Source organism: Fusarium keratoplasticum, chromosome 3, assembly GCF_025433545.1.
Source record: "Fusarium keratoplasticum isolate Fu6.1 chromosome 3, whole genome shotgun sequence".
NCBI lineage: Eukaryota > Fungi > Ascomycota > Sordariomycetes > Hypocreales > Nectriaceae > Fusarium > Fusarium keratoplasticum.
This window is the reverse complement of record NC_070531.1, coordinates 2,160,303-2,183,566: the sequence shown is the minus strand read 5'-3', so window position 1 is coordinate 2,183,566 and position 23,264 is coordinate 2,160,303. Positions and strand designations below refer to the sequence as shown.

At 54.0% G+C, this 23,264-nt stretch overlaps 6 protein-coding genes across 6 annotated transcripts; 2 read left to right on the top strand and 4 right to left on the bottom strand.

Annotated features, from left to right (window-relative positions):
- Nucleotides 1-1,152: 1,152 nt before the first annotated feature.
- NCS57_00403600 (uncharacterized protein) lies at nucleotides 1,153-2,170 on the bottom strand (the record flags this gene model as incomplete). The annotated part of the gene is made up of 4 exons (XM_053054012.1): nucleotides 1,871-2,170; nucleotides 1,428-1,812; nucleotides 1,275-1,370; nucleotides 1,153-1,220 (listed from the first exon to the last, which is right to left on the bottom strand). Exons 1-4 carry the CDS (start codon nucleotides 2,093-2,095, stop codon nucleotides 1,153-1,155), a joined length of 774 nt encoding a protein of 257 aa, XP_052916172.1. The 5' UTR covers nucleotides 2,096-2,170.
- Nucleotides 2,171-2,948: 778 nt separating this feature from the next.
- On the top strand, nucleotides 2,949-3,554 carry NCS57_00403500 (Nudix hydrolase domain-containing protein; the record flags this gene model as incomplete). The annotated part of the gene is made up of 1 exon (XM_053054011.1): nucleotides 2,949-3,554. The coding sequence occupies one exon, from the start codon at nucleotides 2,949-2,951 to the stop codon at nucleotides 3,552-3,554; it is 606 nt and encodes a 201-aa protein (XP_052916171.1).
- Nucleotides 3,555-3,962: 408 nt separating this feature from the next.
- Nucleotides 3,963-7,394, bottom strand: NCS57_00403400 (uncharacterized protein; the record flags this gene model as incomplete). Its single annotated transcript, XM_053054010.1, has 2 exons — nucleotides 3,963-6,905; nucleotides 6,969-7,394. 2 exons carry the CDS (start codon nucleotides 7,392-7,394, stop codon nucleotides 3,963-3,965), a joined length of 3,369 nt encoding a protein of 1,122 aa, XP_052916170.1.
- Nucleotides 7,395-13,099: 5,705 nt separating this feature from the next.
- On the top strand, nucleotides 13,100-14,383 carry NCS57_00403300 (uncharacterized protein; the record flags this gene model as incomplete). Its single annotated transcript, XM_053054009.1, has 3 exons — nucleotides 13,100-13,292; nucleotides 13,349-14,000; nucleotides 14,056-14,383. The coding sequence occupies 3 exons, from the start codon at nucleotides 13,100-13,102 to the stop codon at nucleotides 14,381-14,383; spliced, it is 1,173 nt and encodes a 390-aa protein (XP_052916169.1).
- Nucleotides 14,384-15,338: 955 nt separating this feature from the next.
- Nucleotides 15,339-17,001, bottom strand: NCS57_00403200 (IPPc domain-containing protein; the record flags this gene model as incomplete). Its single annotated transcript, XM_053054008.1, has 2 exons — nucleotides 15,339-16,629; nucleotides 16,781-17,001. The coding sequence occupies 2 exons, from the start codon at nucleotides 16,999-17,001 to the stop codon at nucleotides 15,339-15,341; spliced, it is 1,512 nt and encodes a 503-aa protein (XP_052916168.1).
- Nucleotides 17,002-19,388: 2,387 nt separating this feature from the next.
- On the bottom strand, nucleotides 19,389-21,034 carry NCS57_00403100 (Non-specific serine/threonine protein kinase; the record flags this gene model as incomplete). Its single annotated transcript, XM_053054007.1, has 3 exons — nucleotides 19,389-19,653; nucleotides 19,724-20,826; nucleotides 21,023-21,034. The coding sequence occupies 3 exons, from the start codon at nucleotides 21,032-21,034 to the stop codon at nucleotides 19,389-19,391; spliced, it is 1,380 nt and encodes a 459-aa protein (XP_052916167.1).
- Between the last annotated feature and the right edge of the window lie 2,230 nt (nucleotides 21,035-23,264).

Below are 23,264 nucleotides of genomic sequence, written 5' to 3'. Positions count from 1 at the left end.
CTCCACCGCTAAGCAAAAGCTGCTGCAGACCCCGGCGAGCGATCAAGGCTCAAATTTACATTCCTATCCCTTTTTCTACCGGCATCAGGAGGACGGACGTGTTGGGATACGACCGTTGGGATTGTGAGTGAGTGAGTGAGCAGTTGGTCACTGGGATGACCGTCTCGGGCCTTGGAATATGGACAAAGGCTGAACCTGAACCAACTGACTGATGAATGACTGACTCCCTGGCAACAAAACAAACAAGACGGCTCAGGTTCAGGCTCAGGCTGAGTCTCAGCCTCGGCGCCCCATTTTGCGTCATGGTTCTCAGAGATGATACCTCGTGTTGAGGTGGCTTCCCATCTCCTTTTTCCCCTGCTCAGCAACAAGATCCATGGACGACCAAGCGGAGAGAGACTCAACTTGGCCGTCACATAATAATACTGTGTATCCTCGCGCCAAGCTTATCCTCTCCAGACTTGGCTGGCGTGTTGATTATTGCTGTTGGCTAGGGAAGGGGGGAGTAGACCACGTGCCATGCAACGGGTCATCTGGAAGAGAACTAACAGCTCCTCTATCCGCCATGCCTGCATCCCAGGTTCGCCCTTGTGCAACGTTGACAGCAATTTCCCGTGCTGGGGCCTTTGTCTTTTTTCCCTTGCAAGTCAAGTGAATCCTTCTTTGCAAACAGGACAGGCACAGGCACAAACAGGGCAACAGACTCGGCGTACACAGTGGGCTTCCTCTTTGTCGTGACACTGTCCTCTCGGCCAGACATCCATCACCATCACCGGGTGCGGCCGATCATAATCAGATTAGGGGCCCAGCTTGATTGATTGACTGACTGACACGCGCGACCCGCGCCCCGGGATAATAAATCAGCTACTCTATTCAAATTACTGTACACTGCTAGCGCCGTCCTTTTGGATGCAGCATCGTGGCGTGCTCTGCTACTTTTAACTAGTCTAGTCATGCACAGAAGGACCCTGGATCTCACAACCCCACACTCTTGAGTGCCGTCTCTCGCCCCCAACAACAATTGGAAGGATAAGGATACGATAGCTTCATCTGGGCGAGTCGCTACCAGAAATTACTGCTAATTTCCAGACTCGTCCCCCACACGCGCTGCCTTCTCTATTGGCATCTATCCTAAAATGACGACATGTCCGATCACCAGGGCAGCTTGAGTGGTGTAGCCAAGTCCTTCCCCAGGACCGCCTCGGCAGTGCCAATGTCTCCTGTCGGGCTCTGTTAGCAACGTCTCCAGAGCGGAGTCTCCATCTAGAACTTACTCGGTCCTCGCGGGGCCCAATACTCTCCCGTCTTGCTAATGTCCAGCTTCTCCGTCCACTCAATGAGACTTGCTGCGGCCTCATCCGGTGTCACGGCTACATGCCATCAGTCTTGCTTGATACTTCATGTTTGGTCAGACAAGCCAAACTCACCTCCGCCGTCATCCCAGTACTTGTCGTACCCGACGCCCTTGGTCATGTCGGTCCGCATAAAGCCCGGATGGACGATGCTCACAATCACACCCTGCTCCTGAAGATCCAGGCTCAACAGCTTGCCCACCATGTTGAGGGCGGCCTTGCTGGCGTGGTGCGCGTAGTTGCCGCCGCCCTCGCTCGGGTGCCGCAGCGCGATGCTCCCGGCCTCGGACGACACGAGCACCACCTTGGAGCCCCGGCCGAGCAGGCCCTTGTGCACGAGCCGGTGCACGACAAAGACGGGCGCGACGGAGCTGGTCGTATACATGAGTTGCTCCTCTTCCCAGTTGGGTCCCTTGTCCGCGCTCAGGTCCTCGGTCGTGAAGTGCCCGGCTGTGATGATCTTTGCTTGTTTGTCAGGGTCTCTTATCTGCTTTGCTACGTTGATCTGATCAACTTACTACTGAATCCAGGGCTTGAGAAGCGTCCAGGAGGTCGGCGAGCTTCTCACCCACGCTAGACTGCGTGAGATCAATGCCGGTGATCCATTTGACCTGCTCGGGAAACCCTTGGGGGCCTTCTGACGATCTCGTAGTACCATAGACCGTGTTGCCAGCTTTGGCGTATTGCTTTATAAGACTGGCGCCCAGGCCCCGGGTAGCTCCTACAATGAGAATTGATGGCATGATTTGAAGTTTCTTGATTAAAATTTCACTGTTCTTATGTTGAGTGATGATCAAGTGAGTGTGTAGTTTCAGAGTTGAGGGATATGGTTGTTATCTAGGGTAATGCTGCTTAATGGCTTCGGTGATGTAATGGATCGTGATGGCGGGGCTTGTGCATATAGACTATCGTCACGCCATCCACCGTCTCCCTGGCTCATAGACTACTATGTCGACAAGGCATTAGGGCTATTGCATTCCAATAAGCCGTAAGCTGTATGAACAACTCTTAACTCCAGCCAGGTATAGTCAGTCACAAGGCGTCTCAGCACCACTCTCGTCCTTTGACTGCCAAACACTCTCACTAAACAGACATCTTCAAGACCTTCATCTCCCAGGTGCCGACCGAGACTTGTTCCACCTTGTCACCAGCCGGTGTGAGACAGCAAGACCACTGCCGCGTGTCGCCTGCTTTTTTCCCAACCTCAACATGCAACCTGCACATGCACATGCGGACACAACGGCCAGCCATCATTCCAGCGCTTCCCGGGTAGATTCCAGCATGTGTTTCACGATGCACCAGATGATGCAACTGCTTGCGCATCGCTGACTTGTGCTCGGTGACAGGTCATCTCAGCTGGAAACAGTTTTGCTGTTTGTCTTTTAGACTGTAGATGTAGGGTGGGTGAATGACTCCTCGCCGATGCTATGCTGCATGATTAGCCCCAGGACGTATCTCGTTCAAAGCAAACGAATATCTCAGCTGAACTTCAACTGTACGATGCTGCAATTAAAGTTACATAGATAATGTCCAATATCCCCTGTGCTCAACTCTCGGGTAACTCCTCGTCTCCTGCGACAGCAACCATCAAGCACCATGGCCGCATGTGAAGCAAACCCATCCGCTGGCAAATCTGCTTTCCTGAAAACCAATCAAAACTCCTTTCCCTCTCAGCACATTCTCATCTCATGCGGTACTGTCCCGGTCGATCCGACCACGCACAAGATCGCCCTCCTCCGTGACGCATCCGACAACACATACCACCTCCCCAAGGGCCGCAAGAACATCGATGAAGACCTCCTCGCGGCTGCTCTACGGGAGACGTATGAAGAGACGGGCCTGAGTGTGACCGCTTTGCCGCTCAAGGTAGCCACGCGTGCGACACCCACGCAGGACATGCTCGGCACGTTTGCTATCGGGACAAACCCTGATGTCACCGACGGGCTGCTCAACTGTGAGGTGTCTTCTGTCTGCGTTTATCCGTGTGTGTACACGGGAGCGTTCAAGATGGTCTTTTGGTTTGCCGCCAAGGCAGATTCCACAGCCATGCCAGACGCGGGAACGAGAGAGGCATGGGAGGAGCATCTACACTTGGAATGGGTTGATGCACCTGAGGCAGCGGCCATGATGGCATTCAAGTCGAATGGCCAGGTCATAGACAAGGTCTTGGCTGACATGAGGAACTCGGGTTATCGAATCTGATAGCTTAACCCTCATATCTGACTGAGTACCTATACACCAGGAGATATCAAGGGGTCAAGCATCAATCAACTCAAAGCCGCCAGGAAAAGGAGAACAGAGCAGAACAACCCAGCCCGTACATCATCCAACATCCAACATCCATGTCCATATCAATATCAATATCAATACCTCCCTTACTTTGCCGTCTACCGGGTACTCGTGCCCAGTACCATATTCACCTTGCGCCATTAGCCTTGCCATCGAGATTCATTGCCCTCCTCGTCCATCATCCTCATAGGTGACCTTGACTCATACGCACCAGGCATGAGGGCAACGCCATCGAAATCTACATTCGTTCCCTGCTTTACAAATCGGTTGTTACATGACACACCTTCTCCCATACCGACCCGGCTCACTCAATGGCCTTCCTTATCCCTCAAATTCAACCACAGCTGACCCTCCCGTCGAGGTGGCGGTACCAGCCCGTGGTCGCCCTTCACTTGGATCAGCATCCAGCAAGCTCTGTTGGCCCTGCGCTTTGGCTGACTCGCCAGCCTCGCCAGCCTCCGCATCTGCCCCGTCTAATAGGTCCCTGTCTGAGCTTCTCACCGACCGTCGTTCTATATCTGTGCTGGTACCTGCAGGTCCCTTCCTCACGCCTACTTCAACGCCGACATCGTCATCGTCTTCGTCATCATCATCTTGCCGTTGACCAGGCAGTGCATTCTTCTCAAGTTCCTTCTGAGCCTCTTCCATGCGTCTTCGAACCTCAGTTGCGACTCGCATTCCATCCGTGACAATGTTGTCAAGGACACCACGGAGACCACGTCCCGCTCCTGGAGGACCAGCTGGAGGAGGAACCGGAGGTCTGGCGCCGAAGCCAAGGCTGGAAAATGTTGTAAGAGACGGTGTGGATGACACAGAGCTTGGCAGTCCTTCGATGATGTGGAAGGACGCTGGGAATGACGACTCAAAGAATTGTTCCAGCAGCTCGTCAGCGAGAACAACCATCCTGAAGGTTGGCAATGTGAGGTGCAGAGGATGCGCAGGGTCTAGGGCCACATTGGCGGCTTCCGACTTTGCCTGCGATACCCTACGTCGTGACGCCTGGTCTGCGCCACCGGGTGCATCCAGGGAACTCTCTGCTGAAAGACTAGGCCGCTTGGCCTTTGTAGGCGATCCGGTCGGTGATTCAAGACCCAGAAGATCCTCGCCGTCGTCATCGTCCCCGATCGCAAAGGCATCATCGTTGGCACTTTCATCCACTGGTGTGACCAGCGCCTCCTCGTTCTGTCCACTGGCCGGGTCGGCATACTCGAAGCATCGCCGGATAAAGGCACTCACGCTCCCGAGGAATCGCTCGTTATTCGAAACCCCATGGGGCAAGCTAGTCTGGGATTCGTGCCCGCTTGCTGCGTCGCTTTCCAAGATGCTGGAGGAACTGGGGCTCAGTGTGCCTTCAAGGCCACGGCGTGAAAGGAAGAGCAAAGCCTCGGATATCCGCAGGATACCCTCGCGATCCACCTTACCATCCTGGTCATCGTCGTAGAGCTCGAAAAAGTACGTGATAGTGCCCATGATGTCACGCTTCCCTTTGATCTGTGCTAGGCCAGTGACAACGTTCTGGAGAGTTAGGGCCGAGGTGCCGTCTACATCCCACTTCCTGAATAGCCGCTCGAGAAACTCATGGCTGGCTGGTTCAGGGCCAGTGCCCCAAGGTGACATATCAGACGGCCGTCGTGCGCTGTTAAACATGCCATGCCGGTCCTCGTGGTTGCTATGTCTCGCCGAGCTGGGTGAGTCGGAGATGGCCCATTTCGACATACTAGCAAGGAACTCGCGGAATGCATCGTAGTCCATCAAGCTCGTGCTTGGGCCCAAGCCTACACGTCCCTTCTCTACTTCGTCGTGATGAGTGGTGAATAACTCCGAGGCGCGTACCCTGCTCGCCCTTGCTCGCCGGATCTTTTCCTGTTGAATGATGTGATCTCGTTGTTGGCGATCATACAGGATGTTGTAGAACCGGTCATAAAGCGATCCGAGCTCATCCGTACTCAGCAACTTGCTATCGGGACCCAAGTTGCGAATGGCTGTCCTTTTGGCGAAGTTCTCAATGTTATTGAGGACGGCGTCCTTGTTCTTGAGACGCAGCTCCGTTATGCTACTGTGTGTGATGCCCGCAAACTCCTTAAACGCCACGACCATGAGCTCCTGGAATCGCGTCACAGCCCGTAGCTTGGGGTTCTCCGACCTGGGGTGAGCTGATTCGTCTAGCCGGGCAAAATACGACTTGAGCACCGAGATGAATGCGCCGTCATCTGCGGCATCTAGTAGCTCTTCGCCGTTGATGCGCAAGATGGCCAATCCGACCTGGAACAAGACCTTTGGCCCCTCGACAAAGAACACGTCCAGAACACGGAAGGCGAAAACAAGTGGCATCGAGTTGATGTAGAGCGACAAGAACCAGGGGAGCGACACAACCGAGAGCTGAACATCGCTCTTGACGAGGTGCTCCCAGAGAATGGGCATAGTTCTCTCGACCAAAGATTCAAACACTTTCTGATCGAGTAGAGTGCCGTACATAGTTGTGGAATAGTAGCCGGGGACAAGCCTGTCGCAGAGCGCAGAAAGGAGGAAGAAGGCCTGAGCCTCGGACATGTAAATGAGCAAGGCAGCCACGACAATGTTCATGGCTTGGCAGTATCCGACTTCGGCGTTAACCCAGCTGTATGCTGTTAGCACCCGACGTAAACGGCCGATGCCATCTTCGCTCTGGAAGCCGGGGTACTCGGGAAGACTGCGGTTAAGGTCCTTTTCGATTTCATCGATAGCGAGCGACTCCTGGCCCTCGAACTTGGACAGCGTATCGGTATATAGGCTAGGGTTCTCCAGCCGTAGGTAGATGGAGCCCGAGGTGAGCTCCCAGATCTCACCCCTGAGACGGTTGGGCAAACCAACTCGGATGAGCTTGTGGAAGGTGGGCTGGCGGATTAATGTAAAGTTTCTGCCGTTGTCGCGCAGGTATTCGGCCCAGAGGCGCATCTTGGCCCTATCACGAAGCTTCTTTGGGTCGCCAGGATATCGAAAGACCATTCCCAGGCCTGCATCCGGCGGGGAAACGTTCTTCTTGTCTTCGGTTCTCAGGAGATGCTCAGAGTAGCACTCGGCGACGACTCGTCGCAGCTTACCCACGTTGCCAACCCCTGCTCGGAGGCCCTTTTTGAGACCGTCGCAGAAGCGCTCGCAGGCTTGCCTGGTGCCGGCAAGATGGATGGTGATGCGCTGTTCCCGAGCATCTTTGTTGTTCTTGGATTCTTTATCCTTGGAGGGTTCGCTTAGGAGGCCATTCCAAGTCGTGATGGCCAGCGCAAACTATATCAAGAGCAAGGTGTTAGAAATCAACTGTGCGCTGACACAAGGCTGTACAGTGCATACCTGGAAGTTCTGGCTGTTTAGACGCTCAACTCTCCGGATGGCGCACAGGGGAAAGCTAAAGCCGTTGCCGCTGGGGCCTCCGCCGTGGGTCTGACCGGTGAAAGCGGTTGAAGTTGATGTGCTGGCAGATTGGAGGAAGCTAGTGGGGGTTGTCGAGAAGCACATGAAGTGCTCAGACAAGTGCAGCTTTCCAGCATAGTGCCATCCTCGGTCGTGATCCTTATCGCCGTGGGTAGCGTTGGAAGGTGGGATAGTAAGCTCGGCGTTGATCTCGTAGAGGGGCGTCTGTGAGGAGGGGAGGCGGAATTGGCTCTGGAAAAGGGACGACTTGGAGGGATTGCGGTCGGAGCTGGAGAGATTGAGCCCCTGGGTAGGATCGATGAGCTGCTGGGCTTTTTGGACGATGTTGGTCAGGTTGGAAAACATGGCTTCGGTCAACGGCGCATGACGGGGAGGGGAGGAAGAGGATGCGGTCGAGCCAAGGGCGGAGAGGGAGGCGATAGGACTTGGCGGGCGAGGCGGAGGAGGAACGAGCGGAAGAGGGACAAGGAGCGTGACGAAGGAAGCGAAGCTATTCAGAAACGAAGACCGGACAGGAAAGAGAAGACAGATATTGTATATTGAACCAGGGGCTTAGTAAAGGAGTCCGGGGTTGAAGAGGCTGAAGGATGGAGGTAGTGAGGTAGAGGATGGGAGACGGAGGTAGGTTGGAGGTTGGAGCTGCCGTGCGGTGCGTGCGTGCGTCAGGTCCACGAGCCAGGGTCGCGGGGGGCATCACAGGGCATTCCTCCACTAGGCAAGAGCCGCTGTTAGTGAGCCTTGGGGATGGATACCGTCAGCGTCAGCTGAGGCGCAAAGATGGATGGACGTGGCTGGTGGGGAGTGGCTGTGCTGAGCCATCAACACCACGGCAACAGCAGAGGAACTCTACTTTGTTGACGTTGTGAATAGCTTCAATATCTCGTTCTCAGCAAATGCTTCTTGACACTGTATTTGCATAAAATGATGACAGAAAACGCTTGAAAGCGATTAAATGCTTGGCAAGTTCACAAAGCAGCAACAAGCTATAGTTGTGAAGAAGCAATCAGATGCTGAATTCAACCACTTCCATGGTGGTGATACGCTATTCTCTAAAACAAGAAAAAAATCATCAAGCCAATCCCAAATCAATCATGCCAAAGCAATACAAACAACGCCAGACCAGTGCCAAAACCCGTAACAAATGCCAAGCCAATTCCAACAACACCACATGAAGACCAGCAGACATGCAAAAGACCACAACACCCAATAATGCCCAATTCAATCAGAAACGCCCCCTCGCTATTCACCCAAGTGTCATCACAACCTGTCCCAACCCCTCGAGGCATCATCTTTGGCCTCTTGCATCACCACCATTTTTTTTTTTTTTCCGTATTGGACAAGACTAGCTTGTCTTTGAGCAGAGTAGAGTAGAGTAGACACCCATCTGAGTCTACCAATCACGACTGGGGTAGAAGACATCACTGGACATGCTGCGGCTGTCCGTCCGTCTCTCCCCAATGGTGGTCATATGAGTAGTCTCCCCTTGGGCCCAAGGGCTCTCCCCAGCAAGCTTTCGCTCGCGGAACCGAGTTTCAGTGCGGTAGGGTGGAAGTGCAACTGTATCCCACCGCCTGAATCGATCATACTCAGGTTCCTTTGTAGGGGTTGGGCGTTTGTCATCATATAGGGCAGTATTGCAATCCTTGGTGTTGGACTGAACACTGGCAAATCTGACATGTCTTTGGTCACCAGTCTGCTGCCCCAATGTCTGTGAAGTTAGCTTGAGTGGCTGCTGGGCTAGCTTGATTGCTGGCTTCTTGGGCTGCACTCCAGGCCGAGTTGGCTGGTAGACTGGTTTTCTTCGCTCTGGGCCAGTTTGAACGGGCTCCAGAGGTTTGACATGAGAAGACTGATGACCAGAAGAGTGACGCCCAGCAGGCTGACAAGTAGAAGAGTGTTGACCAAAAGACTGATTTTCCGAAGAGTAATGTCCAGAAGACTGATGTCCAGAAGGCTGGTGAGAAGAAGAGTGCTGAACAGTAGAGAGCTGACCAGAAGCCTGATGAACAGAAGGCTGATGTCTAGCAGAAGAGTGTTGTCCAGCAGAAGAGTGTTGTCCAGCAGAAGAGTGGTGTCCAGAAGAAGAGTGGTGTCCAGAAGAGTGTTGTCCAGGAGATGGGCGAGTAGAAGAGCGCCCAGAAGAAGAGTCTCCATGAGAAGAGCAGGTTGATGATCTCCTCCCAAGAGAAGAGACACTCCGAAGAGATGAACATGATGCTCTCCGAAGAGAGGATCTCCTGCGGACATTGTTGGGCACACTTGCTGTAGGATTGACCCTGGTTGCATGCCAAGTCTGCACTGGGCGAGAAGCTTTTGCTTGCTTCTTCGCCTTGTTGAAGTTGACGCCCAAACAGCAGCAGCAGAAAAGCCCACGGAAGAATCCACGGAAGCAGCCCATTTTGAGAGATGGCTGAACAAGTTGCTGAGTGTAGAAGTGTGTATGAAGAGAGTTGAGCGCACGAGTAACTGTCTGCGTATAGCAAGACTGCCACCTGGCCAATGAAGAAGTTGTTGAGTGCAGAAGAGTGAAGAGAATAGAGTAACCAAGCAACTGTGAGTCTGCGTAAAGCAAGACTGTGACTGTGCTGATGAAGAGGTTGTTGATTCTCAAATATGAGTAGAAAGAAGTGACTGGACAAGCAACTGTAGTCTGCTGAGAGCAAGAGTGCTGTCTGGCTGGTGAATGTGTGCGTGTGTGTGATGATGGAAAAGAGAAGAGAAAAAGCCCAAAAACCAGAAGGGCGGGAAATCGGAGGGGTATAAGTAGACGAAAGGCTGATCTCTTGTGCAGAAAGGAGCCCGGGGATCTGGGGGGAGGGTATTTATGGGCGAAAAGATGTCTGGCTGATCTCAACAAATTAATTCTGCAAAAATAAACCCGGGGATTTTGGGTGAAGGGGCATTTATGGACGAAAAATGAGCCTGGCTGGTCTGCAGAATAAATCTCGGCAGCTGGGGTGGGAGTATTTATGGACGAAAAGAAGCCTGGCTGATCTCAACAGATTCTTCTTGTAAAGGGGAAAGGAGGGTCTCCTCGTTATCGTGAGGAGGAGTAGCTTTGTTGGGATTCGAGATGATGAACTCTAGAAAGATGATTCATTCTACTGCGGTTTATCCTGAACACTTACTTTCGGGCCTTCACGTAGACATTAGGGGAAACAACTGAGTAATTGCGTGGCTCTCTAGGGAAGTTTCCCCGACCACTCTTCCAGAATTGCCCGTGAGATAGACCATAGTTCTCTATTAATTGGATTTTGGACAATGAGTGCGTCTTGGAGTGCTCTACTTTAAGCTGATCAATTTGTTCGAAGCATTGATTTGGATTCAGTATTGCTCTATCGGCTGAGTTGACAGCATCTCTGACCTAGTCAATTGTCGCGCTCAAGGATACACTCAACCTCCAAACCCCGCGAATGGACCGAAGAGAGAGGACGAACAAATTGAATGTACAGAACGACTCTAGAAAGATTGTCGTTGTTGGGCAGGCTGCCTCCCAATCTGCGATTGCAGGGAAACTAAGAGAAAGCAACACGCGTGGTTGAGAATCCGATGATTAGATTTTGCTACGAGGCAATGCAAAGTGAATACGATGGATAAACCGAAAACTATATATGTCTGGGGTCATTGGCCTTTCATTCCCCTGCCTAAGGGTTATTCAGAGGTTGTCAGAGATTACGGCCAACTGTCCTGTCATCAAGGCAGAGTGACAGCAGCGCGAGAGTCCTAGCTCAGAGTCTAGCAAATATAAGAATTTAGTGATGGGACACGCATTGAATCTGGCTGCTTGAAGAAATCCGGACATGAACTGATGGATGTTGTCCCAGGTGACCGTGAAGATGCTTCTTGGGCATGGTTGCCAGGCCAATCATGCAAAATGATTTGAGGGGACGAGATATAGTTTTAGAGTTTTGGGTAGAAAGTATATGTACTTAGATAATGTGGCATGAATCTATCTGTTGCGTTTGAGTCGACAGTCTTGACATCGGGGATTACTCGATTAACCCTTCGTTGGGGACTCTAGAGTTCTGCTTCAGATCTTCCTGCTGGCTCGATGCCCCCTATTCCGGTAGAAGAGGATGTTCTGCCGTGATTGATCATGGGAATAGCCCTATTGGTAGACGAGTTGACTATTACTCTCCTGAGATTGCACATTTTTGGCCAGCACACATCTCTTAGCCGGGCATTGACTGCTGATACTGGCAGATACCTTACGAATAAATGTCAACAGCTGGCCCCTATCCCCTCAATGCTATGAAGTTGCTGAGTTGTTGTATCTATGGATTGGCTTCGCTCAGTCCCTTGACAACAGAGACCGTGAAACCTTAATGCTCACTCGCATATCAGGGAATCATGTGAAACCCAATTGCAGCATGTGATTTAGATATACAGTTGGCAAACTATAATGTCCAAGTTTCCATGCCCCAGGCTTTTTTGGGGAGAATCGACTGGCGATTACGAATGAACTATGCCTATGGCTGGAAATCCGTAGAACCTACTAGACGGCCCTTTCTTGAAGTAGGGTAGGATTACGTATTGTATTTTGACCGTTATCCAGAGTGATGGTGATGTTTGACGGACCCAACGGCCGTCAGAAGAGGCACGAAGAAGTGTGAAGGACATGACACTGTCACCCCAAGCTTGCTCGCCATCATCGAGTGTACAGAGCCGCAATGAGGCCATCACCAGTGTCGTTGAGGATTAGTCCCGAGGCGAAACTCTAAATCCAAGCTGTCTCGCGAGCGGGCACCAGCACGAATCGTCACCTCTCGAAGCGAGCCACTCGTCTCGAGTCATTCATTCCATCCGCTCACTTACACGGCCGGCTCCCGGCTCACTCGGTCATTTTCCGCCTTGGTTACATCCTCACGTGCCCTGTACGCATGTAGTACACGCAGGTTCCTTGTCAACCGGAAAAGCCGCGATCGATCGTTGCCGTCGGTCGATGGATGGAGAATTGCGTGGGGTTTTGGATGGATGCGAGGACCAGGATCTGGGATCTCGAGCTGTCAGACGAGGTACCTATGTACAGGCACTACATTTATCATCGTCACATGACGCAATTGGACTTGTATCCAATATCATGGGTCGGGTTGGCAGAGATAAGGTACGGGAAGTGGTGGTGGTGTATGGCAAGGACCCATGCCGATGGCATTGTAGTATTGAGATCCATGTGTGTAGGCATGAATGTATGTAGGTAGTGGTCAAGTCAACGATACCCTGGTCTCGCATAGACCACAACTTGCGTCATAACCCCTCCTCTGGCTTCCTCGTCCTCGTCTTTTTGCCATGTCCTTGTCCCAAGATGCAAATCCACTTCTCCATGCCCTCCTGTTGGTGTTGTTGTTTAGCCATCGTCGGCCGCCTGCCGACCGCCCGTCTCTTCTCTCTCACCGTTTCAAACCCTCTTTTCCTATTCAGGAATACTTCTCGTTGGCACCTAGGTTAGACTCCCCGGGCTACGTAAGGCACCTGCTTCTCTCAAGTTGGCTTGGTGTTTCTAGTCTGGTCTAGCCTAGCCGTTCCCATCCCATCCCTATCCCACCTCCTGGTCATCATCAATCATCTGCTTCCCGTATTTCGCCGTCCCTTTTTTGCCCACTCTTTCTTTTCCCCTCCGCCGCCTCCTTCAACATTGACTTGCCTTGATCCTTTTCGCCTCCTTTTTCCATTATTCAACCTCGCTCTCCTCCTCTCGCCCGTCGCTTCCCCTGTCGACCCCATTTAGCCCCATATCTCCAACCGATACTCGTTGAGGCCTGCTCTAGAACGGGCCCAATTGGCCGCGTGACAACACACACACACCCGACACCACCAGCAGTAACAACAACACGGCGGCGGCGGCGGCGACAACAACAAGAACCCCCACGGTCGAATCCTCTCTTCGCTCCCCCTCATCGCCAACCCGAATCTTTCCCCTCGGTCAAGCGAGACCCGATTCCCCCGAATAGACGAGACTATGGCCTTTGCCTGAAACGTCGACACCATCTTCTCAACCGCTCCTCTCATCTCTCGTCTCCTCGCCTCTCCCGATTCGAGTCGAGTCGCATATCATGGCTGCTACCGTTGCGCCTTCGCATGCCGGCGGCCTGCCGTCCTCCTCGGGCATCCCTGCGCCGCCGCATCCCCACGACGCCGCAGACGCCAGCGCGGGGTCCCAAGATGTCGCCAGCGGCGTCTCTTCACTACCGCCCACCCGCAAGTTCCAACTTCGCGACTTTCGACGAGTGCGCACGTTAGGCACAGGTTTGCATTGCCTTGTATCTCTCAATTCGAGCCCATCTCTCTAACTTGACATCAAGGAACCTTTGCCCGAGTCTGTCTCGTCCGTCCCGCTGCCAGCGCTCATATACCCCTCGATCACCAGCTCAACCCCGAAGTCTACGCCCTCAAGATCCTACGGAAACCTGAAGTCATCCGCCTTAAGCAGGTCGATCATGTCCGTCATGAGCGCGCCATCCTCGCCGACGTCGCGGGCCATCCCTTCATCACCCGATTGATCGCCTCCTTCTCAGATCACGATTCCCTCTACATGCTCCTCGACTACGTTCCCGGCGGCGAGCTGTTTACATACCTGCGCAAGTTGCGCCGCTTCGACGAACCCGTCGCCCGCTTCTACGCCGCCGAGATCGTCCTCGTACTAGAGTATCTCCACGAGCAGCAAGGCGGTATCGCCTACCGCGACCTCAAACCGGAGAACCTCCTCCTGGATCAGGATGGTCACATCAAACTCGTCGATTTCGGCTTTGCCAAGCGCCTCGGTCACCGCGAAGACAATCGGCCCGTCGAGACCTACACCCTCTGCGGAACCCCCGAGTACCTGGCCCCCGAGGTGATTCAGAACAAGGGTCACACAGGCGCAGTTGACTGGTGGGCTCTGGGTATTCTAATATACGAGTTCTTGACGGGATATCCTCCATTCTGGCATCAGAACCCCATTGAGATTTACAAACAGTGAGTTAACTCTACGTACCAACCCTGCGCAAACTGCGACTGACACCCTATGCAGAATCTTGGAAAAACCCGTCGTCTTCCCTCAAGACCCGCCACTCTCGGAAGACGCCAAAGACGTAATACGCTCCTTCTGCACCGTCGATCGTTCCCGTCGTCTCGGTAACATCAGCGGCGGCGCAGCCCGCGTAAAGGCGCACCCCTTCTTCCGCGAGACGAACTGGGACGACATGCTTAACCGCCGCCACAAGGGTCCGATACAACCCCCCGTGCGCTATCCCGGTGACGCCCAGTGCTTTGACGTGTACCCAGAGGACGACGGCTCGCGCGAGCCCTACGGCGGTGAGATGGCTGCAAAGTACGACCCATACTTTGCCGACTTTTGATCGCCGCGGTACCTGTTGCGTCATCCCAGATGAGTAAAGTGAGTCGATCGAAAACGGCTCACTGCATCATACTATACACCACACCATCCGATCCATCTATTATCAACACCACCAAACTGAACAGACCACTCTCGCCAGTAGCGAGGACAGCGCTCAAAGAGCGCTCAACAAGCATTTAAATGAATAACACCCTCAACAGCGTCCGGATACGAACTTATCAAGAGGGAACGATATGTCCATAGCGAATTGAGCCTGGCTCTCAATCATCTTTTTTTACTCTTACTCTTGCGCTTTTCATCATGAGGTGACTGGAGAATGGCGTTTGATCAAGAACCGGGAACTGATAGCCCATCATATCCCCGGCGGCGCTTTTTGCCTTGTTTTGCTCACTCACACTTGTGGGTTTTCTGGTCTTCTTGTACTCTTATCTTCTCTCCCAGCGGGATGAGTTAAGCTATGAATGAGAGTGAATGGGGTGGCCATGTCGCCCCGGAATGAACAACACATTTCATGATATGACATGACATGACATGAGCTTGCTTGAACTAAACGGCATCTAATAACGGTCTTGTTAAACATGATTCGTCTCCTCGTCCCATCCCATGCATTGACTCGCCGCCCCCCAAGTCCCCCTGTTCCTGTTCCTGTTCCACGCAATGAAAGAAACTAATGTATGTAGGTATCTGTATGATGCATGACCGGTTCGCCTGCTCCCATGGGTCTATCTAAACATATCGTCATTGAAAGGAAAGAAAGGGAGGGAAATGCTCGTCCGCCAATCCGATCGGGGAATGGAGCTCATATATGTATATATGTGAGACGTGTATAGCAATGGCAGAATGACTTGCCCATCACCATCTTTGGGCATAAACACATGATTCGGAATATCAAAACAATCAAACGCCCCTTCAAAGGTGATGCTTGACTGAAAATGGAGGCAAAGGTGTGAGTTGATCTAGAGCAAGTGGTACAGCCAGTATGCACTGGCACCAAAGGCAAGGACGGCGGCGAGGATATAGGCGCCCTGTTTGGTGCTCCAGAGGAACATGCTCCAGCCGGCCATCACCTCCTTGCGACGTGCAGCAGCGCGGCGCTCCCAGGCCTCCGGGTCTATCTCGATGGGGAGCCGGGCACGAGGGTCTCTGCTTGTGTCAGGGTCTAGACCCGATGGCGGGGCGAGATCGCTTGGTGAGATGAGGGGCACATCAACCCGTAGGAAGACGGGGCGGTGATCGCTCATGCGCAAGACCGGAAGGCAGTCGTAGGCACGGACATTGAGCTTGGGCGCCTCGCTAGTCTTGCCTTGGAGCCAAGAAGGCACATCAAGGAACAGGATTCGGTCAGTCCAGCTGGGGTAGCGGTGCACTGCAAAACGCCAAGGCACATCAAGCTCCGGTTCCTGGGTTCCAGGCTTTGGTGGTAGCACGTCGTACTTGTACGTGGGTGGGAAGCGCACCTCGTGCTCCGACAGGCCATGTAGCGTACGACCAGCGATACGCTCACGTGTGAGCTGATCGAGACGGAAGAAGTCTGGGTAGTAGTTCTCCGAATCCGGGTCGAGGCTCGGGAATGCGGCAGAGGGGGGTGGAGAAGTGGTAGAGATGCGATAGTTGAGGTCGCCTGCGACAAAAAGATGTGATGAAGGCTTGAATACCGAGATGTTGTGCAGCTGCTGCTGGAGCCGCGAGTGCTGCTCGTGGTGCTGCTCGTCGAGGAGGCGTACACGCTCAGGTGGCTCCTCAGCAGGCGGAGTCGAAGCTGGAGATGGGGTGACCGAGGTCTTGAAACTCTTCACAACCTCCTCGGGGTTCTCAAAGGCCATGCCCCTCATGATGGCAGCCCAATTGGCATTGCGCCGGGGCAGGTTCCACTCCATGGCCGCGAGATGCGTGGCGACAAACGTCAGCTCTGTAGATGAGCCACCGTCGGCTTCGTACAGCATGCGCAAGCCAACAGCGCCCTTGTTTCCCATCTCGGCGGCTCCAAACCCGACCTCCGCCTCTTGGATGTTCTTAAGCCGTGAGGGATCGCGAGCAAATAGGAGGATGGCGGTGTAGCCGACGTTGTTCGCTCGGAGGAGGGCGTAAGGCTTGGTGGGCGTAACCGTGCCATTAGAACTCGGGCTGCCGTCATGAATATGTCGTCTCGCAGCCGTATTGACAGCCTCTTCGTATCGCACCAGGTATGGGTTCAGGAAATAGCCGCCGATAAAGCAATAAGCCAGAGGTGCCACTTCCTGGAGAGAACTACAAGCAGCACAAGAATCAGCACTGCGTTCTCCAGTGGGCAAATACCCCTGCACAATAGGTCAGGAGCCAACCGTCTCGCGACTTGATGTCTGCCCGCTGGGACAGGATCATGGTTGGCGGGTTGAGGGACGAGGGGTCGACGGCTTACAGGACAACTATGTCGGGCAGGGTCGTAGCATTTTGGCGTAGAGCGGTCTGCACGTGGGTTGCAAAGACGGGGACGTCAAGGAGGTTCTTTGCGCAGTTGAAAGTCAGGTAAAGCAGGTCGAGCGAAGGAGGCGTCATCGTGGGGGAGGAGTTGGAGGAGTTGGAGGAGACGGCGGGTACAACAGGTAACGAGGATATAGAAGCCGAAGTCGATGCGCCCATGACAACCGGCCAAGGATGACTGGAGGGGGGAGAGCAGAGCAGAGCAAGTAGGTTGCAAAAGAGGTTGAAAGTTTTGGGTCCTGGTCGGTCCTAGGCCGCAGACAAGAGAGAGAGAAGAGCAAGGGTCCGCCAAGCCTAGAGAAAGAAGGGCGCACGAGGCTGGCGCAGAAACGCACCAAGAGTGGGATCGGGGATCTGGAACGGGCTGCAACGAATGCAAGGGAAATGTGGGGTTTGGTATTTGGTTTGTCGATCACCGTCGAGTTCGTCCGGGCTTTGTTTTGTGGGTGTGTCTGTGTCCCGTGTCTCTGTCGGGCTGTTGGTGTGTAGTCTAAGATGGATGACTCGACTCGAGAGCGATAAAGTTGAGATGAGAGAGGGTGTGATCCCGTGCCTTCCTTTTCGATAGGATAGATCGTAGTTGCCGTTAATGTTACCTCTTGTACATTCCTAAGCAGTGGCTTTTTATCTTTTCCTGCAGGTACCTTCTTTCCTCAAGTGAGTTGTCTTCTTTCCCTCCTCGCGCTTTCCTTCCGACCTCGGCTTCCAACCTAGCTTCCTCCCGAGCGCGCGGCAGCTGCACAAGCTGTGGGAAGTGCTGACGTCTGTCTCAACCAACTACAGTACCTCTATTGGGTGCGCAACACGCCACAATCGACAACGACGAGGATGTGAGGAGAGATGCGAAGGGCGAACAGCGAGCAGGTGGCAAGGTCAGGTAGCGACTCCTCACTTGGTTGGGCTTTCAACTTGCTGGCTCTTTCTCTCCCTCCCACTCCCACTTATATATGGGTAATCGTCAGGGAGGAGCTCAGTACAGCCTCAACCTAGACATACTGTTGCGTGAATAAGCTAAGCCACCGCCGACGACCACCTTACGACTCTCCCTCTACTCATCATCCAGCGCCGGCGCTAGACAAGGCTCGATGTGGTCCTGTCATCTCGACCTCTGCTAAAACTCCATAAACCCCTCCATCCCCCGCCGGCTGGGCCTAAAGGAGAGGCTCGTGAGGTGCTCCGCTCCACCGCGTGTGACCAATGCCCTCATGCCATCATCGATGCTCACGCGCCCACCAGAGGCTGTGCCGCCAAAACCCCACGACCCAAGTCCCAAATGTCTAGCATGATTCCATCTCTCGAGTTCGCTTACCACCATGGCATTTCATTTCTCCTCTCCGCGTCTTCAGCCTGATTTTGAATCAGAGAGCCTCGACGTCTGCCTCAGCCTAGATGCATACACGATATGCATCTACCAGCGCTAAAGCAACAAGGCCCCAGTCCGCCTTATAGCCTCAGCAGCACCCACTCTGTCACACCAGAAAGGGTATCAGGACGCACAATAATCACATGCAACCATGCTTGGTTTGCCAATGAAAAACAGACTGAATTGTAGACTACCTAATGTGCAATCAAGAAACGAATGAATGAATGGGTGCAGATGGAATGGTTCAGTGCATCACCCAGCGATCGGATGGCTGACATGCCAGCCGTGTACCCCAGCGTCTTCGTCCATCCCATCGCCAGCCAGGCCGTGCCACCACGATTCTGCCCTTGGTCCGTCCTATTCCACGAGTTTGGCGAGGAGGAGTCGCACCAGCCTCCAAGCCTTCCGCAGCCAGACTCAAGCTTCACCGTATGACCGAACACTCCCCCAATTCCATCCGTGTAGCTGAGACAGCTGGAGACCGGCGCTGACCTTGACTCTTTGACCGGTTGTTCTAGTGTCTCCCTCTGCCTCTTTGCCAACACCTCTCGGGCCACTCTTAGCTGCTCGCTCCAGAGCCGTGATACGACTCTGACCGGCTTTGCTACCATGGTCCACTCTCGAGAACAGCCACCACCAAAAATCCGTCCCCATGCGTTCATCTCCCCATTACCTCCCCAGAAGCTGCCTCCGGCGCGCGAGAGCCAACTGAAAAGGAATAAAAGATGCGTCCGTACAATAATTAAGAATCGAAGGAAAAAAGACGTAGGAGATGCCTGTTGAGCGAGGTCGTAGCTGTATCGCAACGACGGAATGATGGGCTGGAGCAAAGACTGTTGGCCCACATTCGGCTCCCTGGGCGACTCTTGTGCAGTCCGCCTGGTATCCGGCATTCCGAGGAGCGAGGCTGTCCTGAAAACAAGACCAACCACGAACCCACAGGTCTGGTACACCTAGACGAGAGGAGTACCGGACATGCCGTTCAGGTTACCCTTCACGGCGTCGAGGTTTCCAGAGGACTGATCATAGAGGTCAGTCCAACGTGAAACACTCGCACCATGAAAAGCCACCCGAGCCATGCGTAAAGTCGTGAATCCCCAAAGATGCGTCGAAGAACAAGATAGAGCAAATGCGTAGGAAATAGGCGTGATCGAACCGCGCCCCAACAATCGACAGCGATCATCTAGCAGGATGGTGGCCAGCTGAGGACCATCCAGCTTCTCAAAGACTTGCATCCGGATGTCGATGTCGGGTTCATGTCGCCAGTGTCGGTCGCCATAAGAGAGGATCCCAAAGGAGAGGAGTAGTCGGGGTTAGCAATCATTTCGGTCGATAGCTGCCCGAGGCATATCCCGCTCCCTTTGAAGCTGAGCGAAGCCTGTTTATCGTCCACTGAGTCAGCCATAGTTGTCAGCAAATCTCCCTTCGGCCAGCGGTACAAAAACACACTACACGCACGAAGGAAAATGATTCCTTACAAGGAACTTGAAACTGAGATGGGCTTAGCTTGTCACTCACATCCTGTCGCTTCCACCGATGGCACGGTTGGTGTCGGGAGTATCGACGCCGCCAGCGCCAGCGCCCCGCTCGAGCATCTTGCGTCGGGTGCTGGGGATGGCGTTGGGCTTGGCAGCCGACTGGCCAGCAGTAGCCGCGTTGGTGCGGCTGGCGCGGGCCTTCTCCTCGTCGTCGGGGTTGGCCTGACCAGCAGCCTGGGCAATAGCCTGGGCGTTCTTCTGGTACTTGTAGACGGTCCAGTCGAAGACGTAGTCGTACTGGAAACCCTCACGGACAAAAAGATCACGGAAGATCTTGCGGAGGTAGCTGTAGTCGGGCTTGTCATCGAAGCGGAGAGATCGAGTGTAGTTGAGGTAGATGGCGAACTCGTTGGGGAAGCCACGGCAAAGGACCTCGGTGGGGGTGGTCATCTTCTTCTCCATGATGCGGTCGTACTTCTGCTTCTTGGTAGCAGCCTTAAGGCCTTGCCAGGGGAGAGAGCCGCGGCAGAAGTAGAGCATGACATAGCCGAGAGACTCCATGTCGTCACGTCGCGACTGCTCGACACCCAGGTGAGTGTTGATGGAGGCATAACGGGCAGTACCAGTCAGGTTCTTGTTCTCTCTGTAGGGAATGTGGAAGTGAGTCTTGGGATCTCGGTACTTCTTGGCCAGACCGAAGTCGATAACGTTGACCTGGTTGCCACGCTTGCCAATGCCCATGAGGAAGTTGTCGGGCTTGATATCTCGGTGAATGAAGGACTTGGCGTGGATGTACTCGATTCGGGAGATGAGCTGATCGGCAAGAAGGAGAACGGTCTTGAGGGAGAACTTTCGGTTACAGAAGTTGAAGAGATCCTCCAAGCTGGGGCCGAGAAGGTCGAGAACCATGGCATTGTAGTCGCACTCAGTTCCGAACCAGCGAACGAAGGGAATGCCGACACCACCAGCCAGGGACTTGTAGACGCGGGCCTCGTACTCGAGCTGAGGGTGCTTGGCCTTGACGGACTCGAGCTTGATAGCAATCTCCTCACCGGAGATAATGTTAGTGCCCAGGTAAATGTCACCGAAAGAACCGGAACCGATCTTTCGACCGATGCGGTACTTGTTACCGACACGAAGATCCTGAGCCAAAGTTAGCAAACCATTTCCATCAAGGAAAGCCCCTCCAACCCGAGACCAGGCCAGATCACAACAAGCAACGTGGTGGTCTTATCCAAGACCTGCATAAGGCTCCACGTGCTGCCGTACTCGCGTTGCCATCGATCCATGGCTTGTCTCGGATTGGAAGAGGTCGAGAATCTATCGGTGGCGAGCGTACCATGGTCGTCATGTTGGTTTGTGAGAGTGCTCCGTTCCCGTGGGAATGGAAGCAAGCAGAAGAGATAGTGAGGAGAAGAGTTTTTCTTGATCTGCAAGCCTACAGTGGCTATGATTTAAGGTCAGCCCGGGTCGAATTCGGAAGAGAAAAAGTAAAAGCGGACGATGGCTGAAATGAATAGGAAGGGGAAATGGCGGCGACGCTTGCAGGGAGGGGCAAAACTGGGTCGGGGGTAAATCAGGCTTGACAAGGGCGGTGGGCAACGCCACAAGGCAAACCCGACGTAACTCGACGTAAGAGCGAGTCGTCAGACAGGCGGCCAAATTGGCGAGGAGGTGGTCAAGGTGGAAAAACAGGCGTTGACATGAGTCGTGGGTTGTTGGGAAAAGCTCCAACAAAAAACGCCGAGAGGGCAGAGAGGAAGAACAATATCAAACGAGTTGTCGTTGACGTACCTGCACGAAGAGCGTTGAATGCCGGGGGCGGTCAAACGCGTTCAGACTTTGGGAGTGCTGCGAGAGCGTTGGCTAGCCGGGGCTCGAGAGTCGTCGGAGAAGGTGGGAAAATTCGGTGGATGGCTGACCAGCAAAGTCGATGCGTGGGAAATGCTGGAGGGAACAGAAAAGAGAGAAAATCTCAAATTACTGTGAAGAAAAGAGGTTGACTGACGAAACTGCGTTGACGTCGTCGTCGGATGGAGGTGGGTGTAGGTGGTGGAAGGAGGATGGCGGAAGGGCGTCGTGGGGTGGAAGAAGGGAAGGGGAGAGAAAATGGAAGCCAGAGGGCGGGAAAAAGGGAAAGGGAAGTGAAGTGAAGGGGGGCGGGAAGGAAGTGAGCGAGCGAGCGAAAAGTGGAGAGAGCCAGAGCCCGAACCCAACTGACTGATTTACTGAGGTGCCTGTGCGTGTGTGAAGAAGCGGCACCACAAAGGAAGGCCAAGACCTAGGACTCAAGGGGCAGTGGAATTCTGTTTGAAGCGGAAACTAGAGGCTGAGTGCCCGCGCCAGGGAACAGCACCAGAAAAAAAAAAGGCGCGCGGGCGCCCTAGCACCTGAGGCCCATTCAATGCTTGGCCCAGGCTGGGCTGGGCTGGGCTCGCTCGGGTTGGGGGGTGAGGTCGGCCTTGGCGACCTACCTAGCATCTGTCACTCACTGTCGGGTCAATGCAGTCCAGTGCCCTTCCATCCACCATGGATGTTCTCCTAGGGCGTCTCGAGAGGAGCCTGGAAGCTGATTCACGGGGGCCCGCGCTGGGCGCTTGTCCAGTAGGCGCGAAGCCCCCCAACAGCAGAATGCCCCTTTAGTGGTCACCGTCAAGTCAAGGGCGGCTGGCCGGGCTGGGGTGACTTTTTTCTGCCCACCTAGGTTCCATGCCCAGACGGATCTGAATGCGGCCCAAAGTGGAGATGAGGCAACAATGGGACAAGTCAAGCGCGAGACCGAATTAAAAAAGAACTGGAGCCCAGTTTGAAGCCTCCTTGCGGCAGGTGGGAATAGGTGCATGAATGTCAACAGGCGATTGAAATGTGTTTCATGATGAATTCGACTTCTGTGAGCTGTTTGCGCCCTGCCGTTTGCGTCCTCAACCAATGTATGTATGCGTACCTACATATTCTACCATTCGATGCCATGCAAATGGATGCCCACGTCGGTCGTCAGCAGCATGTCGCTTCCCGAATCACCCTCAATCCAGCCAATGTCCCCGATCCGGCCCAGCAGACCAGACCAGCGGGCAGGCATGATGGAATCGGCTCGGGGCAATCAATCATCAATCGTCGTCCCAGGTCCAACGAACGGGGTTGCCCTGGCCCGGGTTGGTAGCCGACGGACGGGCGACCTAGACCGCCGCACAGCAATCGACTGGGCTGCGCGCGTAGGCTACGGTTCGCCCTTGAGGGAGGGGAGCCACTGACGATCCTTGGGTGGGATGGATGTCGGCGGATGGATCGACGGGACCCCTTCACTGACATTGTGAACAATTGCCCCTCGTCCACGGACCTCCCGACAATAGGATAGGGCCTCTTGAACCCGTTTTGTTCGAGCACTGGGCTCCGGTGGTCCAGAGCACATGAGCATCCATCCTCGGCCGTCCAACTTCGCTCCCGCCGGCAGCCACGGAGCGGTTTAGGTTGTGCAGAATCTCATGTACTACGTAACTTGACGACTGCTACGCCCTTGGGAGAGTCAGGCCATGTGATTTGTAGCTGCCGTCCCGTCAAATTACCACTGTCATGGATGCTGC